The sequence below is a fragment of the Juglans regia genome, chromosome 4 (assembly GCF_001411555.2).
Source record: "Juglans regia cultivar Chandler chromosome 4, Walnut 2.0, whole genome shotgun sequence".
Classification (NCBI taxonomy): Eukaryota; Viridiplantae; Streptophyta; class Magnoliopsida; order Fagales; family Juglandaceae; genus Juglans; species Juglans regia.
The window spans coordinates 20,178,666-20,194,301 of record NC_049904.1 but is presented as its reverse complement, the minus strand read 5'-3'; the positions used below and the strand labels follow the sequence as shown (position 1 = coordinate 20,194,301).

The window sequence follows — 15,636 nt, the reverse complement described above, 5'->3', positions numbered from 1 at the left end:
ATAATATCATCGACATACACGAGTAGTGCGATGAATGAGGTTGGAGTGTGTTTGGTGAAAAGGCTATAATCAGCCTTGGATTGGATAAAACCGAACTCAGCTAGAGATGAAACCAGCTTGGTATTCCATTGGCGGGAGGCCTGTCGAAGTCCGTATAAGCTTTTTTGTAATCTGCAAACTTGATGAGTTTTGGCTGCAAAATGACCGGGTGGTGGCTTCATGTAAATTTCCTCATCTAGCTCGCCATACAGGAAGGCATTATTGACATCGAGTTGTTGTAGTTCCCATCCTTTGATGGCAGCAATGGCTAAGAGACAACGAATGGAAACAATTTTAGCAACTGGTGAAAAAGTGTCGTGAAAGTCGATACCTTCGCGTTGAGTAAATCCTTTAGCAACCAACCGAGCCTTAGCTCTTTCAACCGAACCATCAGCTTTGAATTTTAACTTGTAAATCCATTTGCATGCAATTGGTCTCTTGCCGGGAGGTAAATCCACGATGGTCCAAGTCCTATTAAGCTCGAGTGCAGCAAGTTCTTGATCCATGGCCTCGCGCCAGATTGGCTGTTGAATGGCTTGAGTATATGATGTTGGTTCAGTGTGAATGGAAACTGACGTGGTGAATGCCCGAAATTGAGGAGACAAGGATGCATAAGATAAAACAGTGGAAATGGGAAAAGAGATATGTATACCTGAGGGAGAGGAGGATCCAGAAGCTGTCATTGTGGATGCTGATTGGTGAGGACCAGTGGCAGAGACTTGTTGACAATGGTACTCACGGAGGAAGGCAGGGGCCTTTCTTTGTCTTGTAGATTTTCGAAGGACTTGGGTGGGTTCATTATGGTTTGAGGTAGGTGTCGTGGTGGTGGTATGATCATTTAAATTGTGGGCGGGCAAAGGTGTTGGCTGATTAGTAGAGTCATAAGTGGATGGTGAGTTTGAGGTATCTGTATGGGTGGTGGGATCGGGATGAGGTGATGGTGTTGCATCATGAGAGGTGTCAATATGTTGAGTGTGTAAGTGATGGTCGAAAATTGGAGGTGAGAGAGATGGTGGCTGGATGATGGTGGATAAGTCAGGTGTAGGTTTGTTTGGTTGTTTGAAGGGAAATATTTCTTCATGGAAAGTGACATCTCGGGAGATAAATATTTGCTGAGTGGTGATGTCCAGTAGTTTGTAGCCTTTGACTCCGTATGGATAGCCAAGAAAAACGCATTTTCGAGCTCGGGGTTCAAATTTGCGTCGAGCATGTGAAAGCATGGAGGCAAAGCAGAGGCAGCCGAAGATTTTCAAGTGGGAGTAGGAAGGCTTGGTTTGATAAAGGAGTTCAAATGGGGATTTGTAGTTGAGTGTGGGGGTAGGTGTCCGATTGATTAAATATACTGCAGTAGTGACAAAATCAGACCAATATGGAAGAGATAATCCAGACTGAAATTTGAGAGCTCGAGCTACGTTAAGTATATGCTGGTGTTTGCGTTCGGCAAGTGCATTTTGTTGAGGTGTAGCGATGCAAGTGGTTTGATGGACAACTCCTTTGGAATTATAGAAAGCAGGCATTTGAAATTCAATGCCATTATCGGATCGAATGGTTTTGATTTTGGTGCTGAACTGAGTTTCGATGAGAAAGAAAAAATTTAAAATGGAGGTCCGGGCTTCAGATTTTGCTTGCAGTAGATAAAGCCAGGTGCACCTTGTGAATTGGTCTACAATAGTGAGAAAGTATTTAGCACCATTGTATGAAGGTGTCTGGTTAGGTCCCCAAATGTCCATTGAAATAACATCAAACGCTTTGGTGGCTTTGGATTCAGCATATGGAAATGGTAACCTGTGTTGTTTTGCAAGAGGGCATATATCACAAATGAATTTGGATTGATCCGAAGAATTAGAACAGGAATGATCATCATGCAATATATATTGAACCATGGAGCTATGTCCAAGTCTATAATGCCATAATGCAAATTTATCCAACTTGAAAGTAGTAGTGTGATTGACTGAAATGGAAGGAAATAATGAATGAAAATGACGCTGCAGAGTTTCTGGTTTTGGTCTGGACAGTTGTAGGTGATATAAGCCATCATGCACCGTCCCCACTCCAATCGTCATCCATAATGAAAGGTTCTGAATATAGCAAGAATTTGAGAAAAATAACAGACAACAATTAGAGTGATGTGTTAAGGATTTGGCAGAAATTAAATGGAAAGAAAAATCAGGTACATATAGAACACGGCGAAGGATTAAGTGAGGTGATAGTTGCACATCACCAATTTGTGTAGCAGTAGTGGTAGAGCCATTGGGAAGCTTGATGATGCGGGAAATAGAAGCAATGTTATGAGTGAAGAATTCGGGGCTACAGATCATATGATCTGTGGCACCCGTGTCAATAATCCAAGATGTAGGTGAGTTGTGTGTGTGCATGACAGTGGAATGAAAATTACCAGAGACAGGAGGTGAAGTGGTATGGGCGGTATTTGCAGCAGGCGTGTTTGGAGTAGAGATGGGAGCATCACCACAAGGATGATGGAGTAAGGCAAGGAGATGATTATACTGCTCTCGAGTAATAGGTGGACCATTGAGAATTTCCTCCTGCGCAATGGAAGATTGATTAGCTGAGGATTTAATTTTGGAACTAGACTTGTGGCCGGGAGGGAATCCATGCAATCTGTAGCATTTGTCCTTGGTGTGACCAGGTATGCGACAGTGTGTGCATACGGGTAAGTTCGGATTTGCTTTGAAGCAACGTTCCAGAGAGTGGCCTGGTACGTTGCAGTGTGTGCAAAAAAGGCGATCTCGACGATTGGTGTTGCGAGGATCGGGTCCCTTGGCCACCATGGCTAGTGGTGAAGGTACTGAATGAAGTTGGCGTCGTCGTTCTTCTTGTTGAACGAGAGAGAGAACTCGGTTGAGAGCTGGGAGTGGTTCATGGAGTAAGATTTGAGCACGGACTGAGTCATAAGAATCATCAAGTCCAACAAGAAATTGCATCACCTTGTTGCGATGGTTATATCCCAGCATGGTTTTGATGGCTCCACAGTTGCAGGTAGGCATAGGCTCGTAAATCTCCAGTTCATCCCAAAAAACTTTGAGTTTGTTGTAATATTGACTGACAGAATCATTTGCCTGTGTTGATGAAGAAATTGATTTGGTAATTTGGAAGATTCGAGGAGCGTTTTGGATAGAGAATCGCTCTCGAAGATCGCACCAAACACTCTCTGCAGTGTCTGCATGCGCAATGCTCGAACAATGTTCTGAGCTAACCGAGTGCTGAATCCATGCTATGAGCATGTCATTGCAGCGCTCCCATGGTGAAAAAAGAGGATCAGAAATAAGTGTGGGTTTGGTGATTGTACCATCAATGAATCCAAGCTTATTTTTGATGTTGAGAGCTCGACGCATGGTTCTTGCCCAGGTGACGTAGTTCTCGGTGGTGAGTAAGTCAGGAACCAAAGGAGATGATGCGCCTTCTCCCGGTTGAATGTAATAAGGGCTAGCGGGATGATGAGGGTTATTCTCATTTTTGGAGTGCTTGGATGATTCAGTGTTTTCTGTCATTGCTCTGGTACCATATTAAGAATGATACAATCACAAAAATAAGAGAAGCAGTTGCTGCCTTGAGCTAATGCAGAGGACAGCAATGTAGCAGAATGCAGAGAACGTGAAGAATTCTTCTTGGTTTTTTTTTATGTACGTTTTGTTGTTATGTACAGTTACTATTTATAGTATAAGTGATTGAAATAACAGAATAACAATAAATGAATGATTCTGTACAGCTCATCACATGCAAGGATGCTTCTGTTACGTCTAGTCTGGTGGCCTTTCAAGAGCACGAGAATTTGCTTCCTTTAGCTTTAACACCGGTGTGTGTTGGGATATCAAACCCGCTTCAAAATAGATTTTCTCTTCTCCTTTCTTTCGTGTTTGCCAAAAAATAAAACAAAACTCTCTTCTCTCCTAATCTAAATTTCGGACCCCACAACCTCTATAAATATCAGCCTCACTCGTTCTTCGTTTGAGTACAAGTACTGCAACACAAATCGAGTACCTCAATCCACTTACAAAGTCATGGCCAACCCGCGAGCAGCTTATTCCCTCATCCTCCACTTTAGTACGTTGTTTTTGGTACAGTCTTGCATGTTTAACGTCTTTGCTAATGCTACAATTCTCAACATTAGCACAGATCAATCTGCTCTTCTTGCTTTGAAAGATCATGTTTCTTATGATCCGCATCATGTTTTTACAAACAACTGGTCCACCTCTACTTCTGTTTGCAATTGGGTCGGTGTCACTTGTGGTTCTAAACATCTCCGAGTCAAAGCTTTAAACCTTTCCTACATGGGCCTTGTTGGTACCATTCCCCCGCACATCGGGAACCTTTCGTTCCTTGTTAGCCTAAGCATAAGCAACAACAGTTTTCATGGCTCATTGCCAACTGAGTTGTCGCGTCTTTATCGGTTGGAATCCTTAAACTTTCGATACAATGAATTGGGTGGAGAAATTCCATCTTGGATTGGGTTGCTAACAAAACTTCAATTTTTGGATCTATCTCGTAACAAATTCGGAGGTACGATTCCACCATCTCTATCTAACATAACTTCGTTGCAAGAATTTTCACTTGCATATAACCAACTTTCAGGATCCATACCTTCCTCTATATTCAACATATTTGGCTTGCAGAAAATTATTCTCAGCGGAAACAAACTTACGGGTCCGATGCCATCCATCTTGGTCAACATGTCTTCGTTGCAATACATTTATCTAACCGATAACATGTTGGTTGCTACACTACCAATGTACCTCTTTGATCATCTTCCTAACTTACAAGTTATCTCTTTGAGTAGGAATCATTTTCATGGTCAACTTCCGTCCACTTTGTACAAGTGTAAACAGTTACAAGCTTTATCCCTTTCCGTGAATAATTTCAATGGAAGGATATCTCCGGAAATAGGGAATTTATCCAGGCTTACAACGTTATATCTTAGCCAGAACAACTTTGAAGGTATGATTAGTTTTGTTTCAGTCAATTATATATATATATATATATATATATAATATGAATACGTGTACCATTGTTTTAGTAAATATGTTCTATGACAGTATCTTATTAATTAGGCACAAATTCGTTGTCAACCACGTGGAAACAAGAAGATTTTAGTGAGTCTAATATTCCGAAAAATTGTGGAGGATGGGAAAAAATCAATTAACAATGAAAAAAGTATTTCCTATAGTTGTCTATAATATTCTTTAATTTGGCGTGCCTATAAGTTTTCTGGATTTTTTACGGTAAGTTGTCATTTGTCTCCACATAAAATAAAATAAAAAATAATTCTGGCCAGGAAAAATTCAAGTTATCGTTCCACTAATTTGAGTTCACCGGCTTAAATTGATTCTGTTTGATTCACTTCTTCCATTACATGTTTTCATCCTTTTGGAGGTTTGAGGCCGGTCATGGTTATAGCTAGTTAACCAACCTTTTTACCACCCTTTCATCACTTCATTGTTTTTTTTTTTTCGTATTTTTTAATTTTTTCTTCTTAAGTTGTTCATGAATAAAAACCAATTGGATAATATATCATATATAAATTAAGAAGATATATGTCCTGATAGTTTCAATTTGCTACAATAGAAATTACTAAGTTGATAGCTATAATGATATACTCCAAGATGCTTGCAATAAATTATAACAAAGGTATAAATTTAGTTAATCGATCGTTTATGAGTACAAGCTATAACTGGAACGTAGTTGTGGAATTATTAATTATAGTTAGAAGTAATTAAGTATATTTCCAATATATATATTATATAGCATACATCTAATAATGTTGGAGGCCATGAGAGGTAGATCTATTCGGAGTTTGGCCTTGTCAAAATCTAAGGAGTGGTCACCCAAGTCCCTGTCAAAATCTAAGCACTCTTGGCCAATTCCTAATAATTGTTGGCCAGAAGTAGATAACAAGAAATATTATCTAATGATAAGTTATAGAAACATAAAAGGATCTTACAAAAATAAATTCATCAAATTAAAGCAGCTTGTGGGTTTGAGGGGGTTTTGAACCTTGTAGTATGAAGTGCCCGTAGCCATTTGTAAAGCCATTTTTGAAGGAGACTTCCCATGTTGAAGTGATTCCTTATGGACATTGAAACAAGAGCCAAAGTTATTATTAGAACTATAGTGAAAGGGATTTGAGTTTGTTTGGAAGGTAGGAGTGGGTTTGGAAAGATCTGATTAGGAGACGGAAATGGGGGAGGATTTTGTCAAGACATGTTGTTCAATTGTTATAGAGAATGCAAAGCTCGACTGTTGGAGGGGTTTCTGTTGTGCCGAGTAGTTGGAAGAGGTGGGTGGAGAAGGCGACAATGGATAGTGAAGGTGTTTCAGTGGTAAGGTGGCAGTTGGTGGATTTGAGGAAAGGAGGTCGATTCAAGTGGTGTTGGTTTTGAGTTCAGGGGCATGAGGTGGCCATGACTTCAGGGCCAAGTTGTGGAGTGCAGCGAATTTTCCTTATTAGGGCTTGGATTATTGGTGGGTTGGATAAGTCAAGTGGGTGGATTGGGAAAGGGCTTTTACAAGGCTTGTCTAAGTAGGTTAGTGTGTTAAAATGATTAATTGTGTTGATCGGGAGAGAAGTGGGGGTTGTTGGTCTGTTTGGAGAGAGGTGTGGGCTGTGTTTATTTCTGTTGGAATGTACGTCAGAGAATTACAAGAGTAGGGCAAGAACTCTCTTGGAGAGTGTTGCAATGTGTATCAATGAAAGAACACGATCGATTAGGCAAGAAAAAAAAGCACCAAAGATTTTTGCGAACAATATTACTCACCTCTTCAGCACGGGTAGGATTTATATGGAAATAATTCAAGTATTATAGGTAATTAGGGTTCTTTAAGTACATCAAGAAAAATATAATGCTCACAAATGCTTTGAATAGAAGGGAACTTGTTGAGATTATGCATCACAGTGACAAATCATTCACTACAACTAATAACACCTCCATGGCCCACATAACAAAATAGTAAGCGGTAACTCAATCAGTAAGCACTCTGCCATCTACATGGTCTTTGAGGTCTTGGTTTTCTTACTACTAACTTGTGTATGTTTAATTATTAAAATCACTACTTTTCTTTTCTTCTTTTTGTTCTAATAGATGTACATATAATTTCATATTTTGACAGGTCCATTACCAAGTGAAATTGGTAATCTCCAGAATCTCGAGTTTTTTACCACCTCAGAAAATGGTTTTGTTGGCCCAATTCCACTCGAGATCTTCAATATCTCAATGATACAAACTATTTCAATGGGGTTTAACAAATTTTCAGGCCATCTTCCATCAGATATGGGCCTCTTCCTTCCAAAGCTCAAAATACTCGGTCTTCCAGAAACTAAATTGAGCGGAAGAATTCCCAATTCCATCTCCAATGCTTCACAACTCACTCGCCTAGACTTGAGTCGTAACTCATTGTCGGGCATAATTCCCGAAGCAATTGGTAATTTAAGGTTCCTCGAGTGGCTCAACCTGGAATTTAATAATTTGACCATGGGAAGTCAAGAATTGAGTCTTTTGATCCTTTACTTAGCGAATTGCAAAAATCTTAGACAAATATCTTTTTCATCAAATCCGCTTTATAGCTTCCTTCCCAATTCTGTTGGTAACCTTTCTCTCTCTCTTCAAGGAGTTTACCTATCTTATTGCCATATTAAGGGAAGCATTCCGGCAGAGCTTGGGAATCTAAGTAGTTTGATTACTTTGGAACTATCCAACAACGAATTGAAAGGACCTATTCCAACTACATTAGGAAGATTGCGCATGTTACAAGCTTTGTCCCTTGGAGCTAATAAACTAGAGGGTCATATCCCGTCTGATCTTTCTCATCTAAAGAGCTTGTATGTCTTGTCTCTAGATAGCAATAAGCTTTATGGACATATTCCAACATGCATAAGCAATCTAACTTCCCTAAGATCTCTCTACTTAGGTTTCAACCAATTAACTTCCACAATTCCTTTGAGCTTTTGGAGCCTTACAAATCTCTTGGTGGTTGACCTGTCATCTAATTCATTAACTGGCATTCTTCCACTAGAGATTGGAGATATGAAAGTCCTAAGGATATTGAATCTATCAAGAAATCAACTATCAGGGAATATCCCAATAACAATTGGTGGCCTCATATCCCTAACTAATCTCTCTTTAGCAGTCAACCAACTAGAAGGTTCAATTCCAGAGTCTTTTGGTGCACTCTTAAGCTTGGAGACCTTAGATCTTTCCTGCAACAATTTCTCTGGAAGAATTCCCAACTCCTTTGAAGCACTTTTGCACCTAAAGTATCTAAATGTCTCTTTCAATAATCTACGAGGGAAAATTCCTACGGGAGGTCCATTTGTACACTTCTGGTCTGCTTTGTTTATCTCAAATGATGCGCTTTGTGGTGCTCCTCGATTACAAGTTCCTCCATGCGACGAAGGTTCTCCTCGCAAAAAAAAGGCCATAGCATCGTATCTACTAAAGTATTTATTACCAGCAATTGGATTAGCGATGCTTGTAGTGGTTTCTTCATTAGCTTATAAATTATGTAAAAGAGAGAATCCTGAGTTTCCACAGCAGACAGATTCATACAATTTACCTACATGGAGAAGAATTTCTCACCAAGAACTTGTGCTAGCAACAGAAAGATCTAGTTTAAACAACTTACTTGGTGAAGGGAGTCTTGGATCAGTATACAAGGGAACACTTTCAGATGGGATGAATATTGCTGTAAAAGTTATAAACTTGCGAGTAGAAGGGGCACTTAGGTGTTTTGATGCAGAGTGCGAGATATTACGAAATGCTCGTCATCGCAATTTGGTCAAAATAATTAGCGTTTGTAGCAACATCGACTTCAAGGCCCTTGTATTGGAATACATGCCAAATGAGAACTTAGAGAAGTGGTTATACTCTCCTGATCGTTGTTTGAATTTCTTACAAAGGCTGAAGATAATGATTGATGTCGCATCAGCATTGGAATACCTTCATTATGGTTACTCAGCAGTTATTGTTCATTGTGACTTGAAGCCAAGCAATGTCTTATTAGATGTGGATATGGTTGCACATGTTGCTGATTTTGGCATCGCCAAACTCTTAGGTGATGAGGATTCTATGATGCAGACCATGACTCTTGCTACTTTCGGGTATATGGCACCAGGTGATTTTTTTAATTTACCACTAAAACTCTCTTATTCATTATTTTACTTGTACACAATTAAGTCTTATCATATGATAGAACATTCATCTACACAATTTATCAATTTTGCTTTGATTTTTTTTTTTCACTACTATCAAGTATTGAAGTAAGTTCTAACAATAAGTTGTAATAATGTTATGCACAGAGTATGGATTAGGAGGATTTGTTTCTACAAGAGGAGATGTGTATAGTTATGGCATTCTACTCATTGAGACTTTTACAAGAAAAAAACCTACAGATGACATGTTTGCAGGAGAAATGAGCTTGAAGCATTGGGTAAAGGAAGCATTGCCCATTTCAACGATGGATATTGTTGATGCCAGTTTGTTGGGAAATGAAAGATATTCTATTGCCTTGGAGGAGTGCATATCTTCAATTATGGGATTGGCTTTAGATTGTTGTGCAGAGTTGCCTGAACAAAGAACTAACATGAAAATTGTTTTAGCCACGCTGAAGAAGATCAAAACAAAGTCTTTAAGAGATATTGTTGAAGGCACTGACATCAACCTTGTGTTTGTTTAAATGTTTTCATTATGTCTTTTTTAATGATAAAACAGTATTGAGATTGCGAAGAAGAGACATGAACTTGTACTGTTGAACTTACTGTTTATGGTATATAATAAATATTATATGGTCATTGAGAATTAATGGAATACACTAAAGTTTCCAGGCTATGGGTATAAAAAATAAATATAAATATGCTGAAGTCAATAAAAAAGTATGGGTACTGCTACGTACTTAGCATACCAAATATATATATGACTGAATTTATGCTAAATGTTTTATATAATTGTTTTTCACTTTTCATCATTTTTTCACTTTTTCATAAGTTAATAACTAATTTCATTCATATACAATAATATATATAGGTCAAGTCACCAGAAATAATATATGGCCAGAACTAAAAAAAAGTTTCCATGCACTATACTTGTATTGTCGGCCTTGGTTTTATTAGTGAATAACCAATTTGCTAGCAATGGTAGTGATACATCTCCAACTCTCTTACAACTATGTTACAATAATCAACCAATTATATTGCAATCATAACATTTCTATAAAAATGAAAAAGTTTTATAAAACTACCAACCATTTCATATATAATTGTAAAATAGTTGTAAGATCGAAGAGAAGGTTACAACCACATAATGATATCTCTATAACTCTTCTACAACTATTTTACAAATAACTAATTATGCACTATTGCCATTCATTAAGAATAATCTCTATCAAATAACTACATTCCATTCAAAATAATGTTTTAAAATAGTTGTAAAAGAGTCTGCTAATTATCATTTTCCCATTATAAGATCAATTCTCTCACTTGCAGTGTTTCGATTTTTAGGTCAATTCAATCTTGGCTACATTAATTCTCAAGAAATCTTTAGATTATTTATAATATAGATTCTAGCTAGTCTTCAAATTGTTATCAAACAACACCTTTCATGGCTAGATGAACTTCTTTGGATGAACTTCTTTGGTATTGTATTGAGAAGGGCTAGACTAAATCCTAGGACCTTGCTAATTGCAATTGGAATAGTAGGCCGATTAAATGCCATTTTCATAGTTGTCTCACCTGAGGAATTAAAACGAATGTCAAGGTGAGAGATTGTTAAGGAGGCTTCAGACGTACTAAAAGCTACAAACAAAGGAACGAAAATGGTAAAAAGTTCTAAACTCCAACAGTTAACTTCTAGGTTTGAGGAAATAAGGATAAAAGTGATGTGTCTAAATCTAATGACTCAGATTATTCTTCTAACGAGGACGGTAATTACATTGCTTTTCATACATCTCTTGTAATTTGTACCTCTACAAAATGTGACTATGAACCATCCATGTCAAGAAAATAGCTCTTCCTTTATTTTTAATTGAACTATGAAGAACGGTCGTGAATAGTGAGGCTAAGAATGATTATTAATGGACGTTTCTCCCAAAAACACTTGGCTTCAAATTTAGTCAGGTAAAAAACATGCGAGTTCCTTTTCTTGAGGCTTGGGCTACAGCTTTATGATGTGGTTGGGGCAAGTTTTAGCCAGCCACCTAGGCCTTGTCAAAATCTAAGCACTCCTGACCAATTCCTAATAATTGTTGGCCTGAAGTAGATAATGACAGATATTACCTAATGAGAAGCGATAGAGCATAAAGGGATCTTACATAAATAAATTCATCAAATTGACATAACTTTTGTAAAGCCCTTTCTGGAAGAGACTTCCCATGTTGAAGTGATTCCTTCTGCACATTGAAACAAAAGTCAAAATTATTATCAGAACTATGGTGGAAGGGATTTGAGTTTTGTTTGGAATGTAGGAGTGGGTTTGGGCTAGGGGAAAGATCTGTTTTGGAGACGGAGGTTGGGGAGGATTTTGACAAGGCATGTTGTTCCTTTGCTATAGAGAATGCAAAGCTCGACTGTTGGAGGGGTTTCTATTGTGCAGAGAAGTTGGGAGAGGTGGCTTACCTAGGGAGGGTCGGCTGCTAGAGAGTGGTGTGCTTCATTACGATAGTGATGGGTGGAAAAGGGGAACAATGGATAGTGGAGGTCTTTCAGAGGTAATGTTGCAGTGGGTGGATTTCAAGAAAGGTGGTCAATTCAAGTGGTACTGGTTTTTGGTTAAGAGGCATAGAGATGACCATGACTTCAGGGCCAAGTGGTGGAGTGCAGTGAATTGCATATCTGGGCTTGGATTAGTGGTGGGTTGGACAGGTCGAGTGGGTTGATTGGGAAAGGGCTTTTACAGGGCTTGTCTAACTAGGATAGTGTGTTAAAATGATTAATTGTGTTGATTGGGAGAGAAGTGTGTGTTGTTCGTCTGTTTGGAGAGAGGTGTGGGCTGTGTTTATTTCTGTTGGAATGCGCATAAGAGAATTACAAGAGTAGAGCAAGAACTCTCTTGGAGAGTGTTGCAATGTGTATCAATGAAAGAATGTGATTGGGGAAAAAAAAGCACCAAAGATTTTTTCGAACATGTAGGTGGCATATATGGGAAAGAATTCAAGTATTATAGGTAATTAGGGTGGTTTAGGTACACCAAGAAAATATAACGCTCACAAATGCTCTGAGTAGGAGGGAACTTGTTGAGACTTTGCATGACGGTCACACACAATTCACTACAACTAATAATACCTCCATGGCCCACATAACAAAGTAGTACGCGGTAACTCAATCAGTAAATATGCCACCTACATGGTATTTGAGGTCTTGGTTTCCTTACTGCTAACTTGTGTATGCAACATTATTAAAACCACTACTTTCATTTCTTCTTTTTGTTCTAATAGAAGTACATATAAATTCATATTTTGACAGGTTCAATACCAAGTGAAATTGGTAACCTCCAGAATCTAGAGATTATTAGCACCGGACTCAATGGTTTTGTTGGCCCAATTCCATTCGAGATCTTCAATGTCTCAACTATACGAACTATTTCAATGTTGCATAACAAATTTTCAGGCCATCTTCCATCAGATATGGGCCTCTTCCTTCCAAAGTTCAAACAAATAAGTCTTGCAGAAAATAAATTGAGAGGAAGAATTCCCAACTCCATCTCCAATGCTTCACAACTTACTCACCTAGAGTTGGGTCATAACTCATTGTCGGGCATAATTCCAGAAGCAGTACTTGGTAATTTAAGGCATCTCGAGGGGATCAACCTGGAATTTAATAATTTGACCATGGGAAGTCAAGAATTGAGTCCTTTCTTTTACTTATCGCATTGCAAAAATCTTAGAAAAATATCTTTTTCATCAAATCCCCTTCATAGCTTCCTTCCCAATTCCGTTCGTAACCTTTCTCAAACTCATCAAGGACTTTACCCTAGCTTCTTGCCATATTAAGGGAAGCATTCCGGCAGAGATTGGCAATCTAAGTAGTTTGATTGCTTTGGAACTATCCAACAACGAATTGAAAGGACCTATTCCAACTACATTAGGAAGATTGCGCATGTTACAAGGTTTGTCCCTCGGAGCTGATAAACTAGAGGGTCATATCCCATCTAATCTTTGTCATCTAAAGAGCTTGTATATATTGTCTTCAGATAGCAATAAGTTTTTTGGACATATTCCAACATGCATAAGCAATCTAACTTCCCTAAGATTGCTCTACTTAGGCTTCAACCAATTAACTTCCACGATTCATTTGAGCTTTTGGAGCCTTACAAATCTCTTGGAGGTTGACCTATCATCCAATTCATTAACTGGAATTCTTCCACTAGAGATTGGAGATATGAAAGTCCTAAAGATATTGAATCTATCAAGAAATCAACTATCAGGGAATATCCCAATAACAATTGGTGGCCTCATATCCCTAACTAATCTCTCTTTAGCAATCAACCAACTAGAAGGTTCCATTCCAGAGTCTTTTGGTGCACTCTTAAGCTTGGAGACCTTAGATCTTTCCTACAACAATCTATTTGGAAGAATTCCCAACTCCTTAGAAGCACTTTTGCACCTAAAGTATCTAAATGTCTCTTTCAATAATCTAAGGGGGAAAATTCCTATGGGAGGGCCCTTCGTACACTTTTGGTCTGCTTTGTTTATCTCAAATGATGCGCTTTGTGGTGCTCCTCGATTACAAGTTCCTCCATGCAAAGAAGATTCTCCTCACAGAAAAAAGGCCATAGTCTCGCATCTACTGAAGTATTTATTACCTACAATTAGGTTAGCGATGCTTGTAGTGGTTTCTTCATTAGCCTATAAAATATGTAAAAGAGAGAATCCTGAGTTTCCACAGCAGACAGATTCATACAATTTACCTACATGGAGAAGAATTTCTCACCAAGAACTTGTACTAGCAACAGAAAGATTCAGTTTAAACAACTTACTTGGTGAAGGGAGTCTTGGATCAGTATACTAGGGAACACTTTTAGATGGGATGCATATTGCTGTAAAAGTTATAAACTTGCGAGTAGAAGGACACTTAAGTGTTTTGATGCAAAGTGCGAGGTATTACGGAATGCTCCTCATCGCAATTTGGTCAAAATCATTAGCGTTTGTAGCAACATTGACTTCAAGGCCCTTGTATTGGAATACATGCCAAATGAGAACTTAGAGAAGTGGTTATACTCTCATGATCGTTGTTTGAATTTCTTACAAAGGCTGAAGATAATGATTGATGTAGCATCAGCATTGGAATACCTTCATTATGGTTACTCAGCAGTTATTGTTCATTGTGATTTGATGCCAAGCAACGTCTTATTAGATGTGGATATCGTTGCACATGTTGCTAATTTTGGCATCGCCAAACTCTTAGGTGATGAGGATTCTATGATGCAAACCATGGCTCTTGCTACTTTGGGGTATATGGCACCCGGTGATTTTTTTAATTTACCACTAAAACTCTCTTATTCATTATTTTACTTGTACACAATTAAGTCTTATCATATGATAGAACATTCATCTACACAATTTATCAATTTTGCTTTGATTTTTTTTTCACTACTATCAAGTATTGAAGTAAGTTAATTCTAACAATAAGTTGTAATAATGTTATGCACAGAGTATGGATTAGGAGGAGTTGTTTCTACAAGAGGAGATGTGTATAGTTATGGCATTCTACTCATTGAGACTTTTACAAGAAAACAACCTACAGATGACATGTTTGCAGGAGAAATGAGCTTGAAGCATTGGGTAAAGGAAGCATTGCCCATTTCAACGATGGATATTGTTGATGCCAGTTTGTTGGGAAACGAAAGATATTTTATTGCCTTGGAGGAGTGCATATCTTCAATTATGGGATTGGCTTTAGATTGTTGTGCAGAGTTGCCTAACAAAGAACTAAGATGAAAATTATTTTAGCCATGCTAGAGAAGATCAAAACAAAGTATTTAAGAGATGACGAAGGGCACTAACATCAGCCTTGTGTTTTTTAAATGTTAAATGTTTTCGTTATGTCTTTCTTATTGATAAAACGGTATTGAGATTGTGAATAAGAGACAACTTATACTGTTGAAGTTACTGGTTATGGTATATAATTATTATATGGTCATTGCGAATTAATGGAATACTTCCTGATTATATTGACTTAAAGTTTCCTGGCAATGGGTATAAAAAATAAATATAAATATGCTAAAGTCAATAAAAATTATGGGTACTACTACGTACTTTGCATACCAAATATATATATGACAGAATTTATACTAAATGTTTTATATAATTGTTTTTCACTTTTCATCATTTTTTCACTTTTTCATAAGTTAATAACAAATTTCATTCATATACAATAATATATATAGGTAAGTGTAGTGCTAGGCTGCTGCCAAGCAATGATAGCTGGGCATGCCGCTTAGCACAAATTTGTGTTTTTATTTTTTTCTTCTCTTTTTCTTTTCATATTTTTTAACATATTTAAATATTTTTAAAAAATAAAAAAAGTATGCCAATATACTAAACAACACTTCTTTAATCACTAAGTAAAAAATAATTAAAAATAAATGAGCTGTCAAA

The 15,636-nt window shown here is 37.7% G+C and overlaps 1 protein-coding gene across 2 annotated transcripts; it reads left to right on the top strand.

Moving 5' to 3' along the window:
* The first annotated feature begins 4,030 nt into the window (after positions 1-4,030).
* LOC108984694 (probable LRR receptor-like serine/threonine-protein kinase At3g47570) lies at positions 4,031-15,117 on the top strand. 2 transcript variants are annotated; one of them, XM_035689312.1, is made up of 3 exons: positions 4,031-4,992; positions 7,162-9,162; positions 14,690-15,117. In XM_035689312.1, exons 1-3 carry the CDS (start codon positions 4,059-4,061, stop codon positions 14,974-14,976), a joined length of 3,222 nt encoding a protein of 1,073 aa, XP_035545205.1. In that variant the 5' UTR covers positions 4,031-4,058; the 3' UTR covers positions 14,977-15,117. The 2 variants fall into 2 exon arrangements, with proteins under 2 accessions (XP_035545205.1, XP_018812280.2); XM_018956735.2 differs by lacking the exon at positions 14,690-15,117 and adding an exon at positions 9,347-9,816.
* The last annotated feature ends 519 nt before the right edge of the window (positions 15,118-15,636 follow it).

Bases quoted from the DNA above. Each gene is read 5' to 3' on its own strand.
- LOC108984694 (XM_018956735.2), top strand. From the start codon at position 4,059: ATGGCCAACCCGCGAGCAGCTTATTCCCTCATCCTCCACTTTAGTACG. The intron at 4,993-7,161 runs GTATGATTAGTT...ATATTTTGACAG, and splicing joins TAGCCAGAACAACTTTGAAG to GTCCATTACCAAGTGAAATT. The intron at 9,163-9,346 runs GTGATTTTTTTA...TGTTATGCACAG, and splicing joins TTTCGGGTATATGGCACCAG to AGTATGGATTAGGAGGATTT.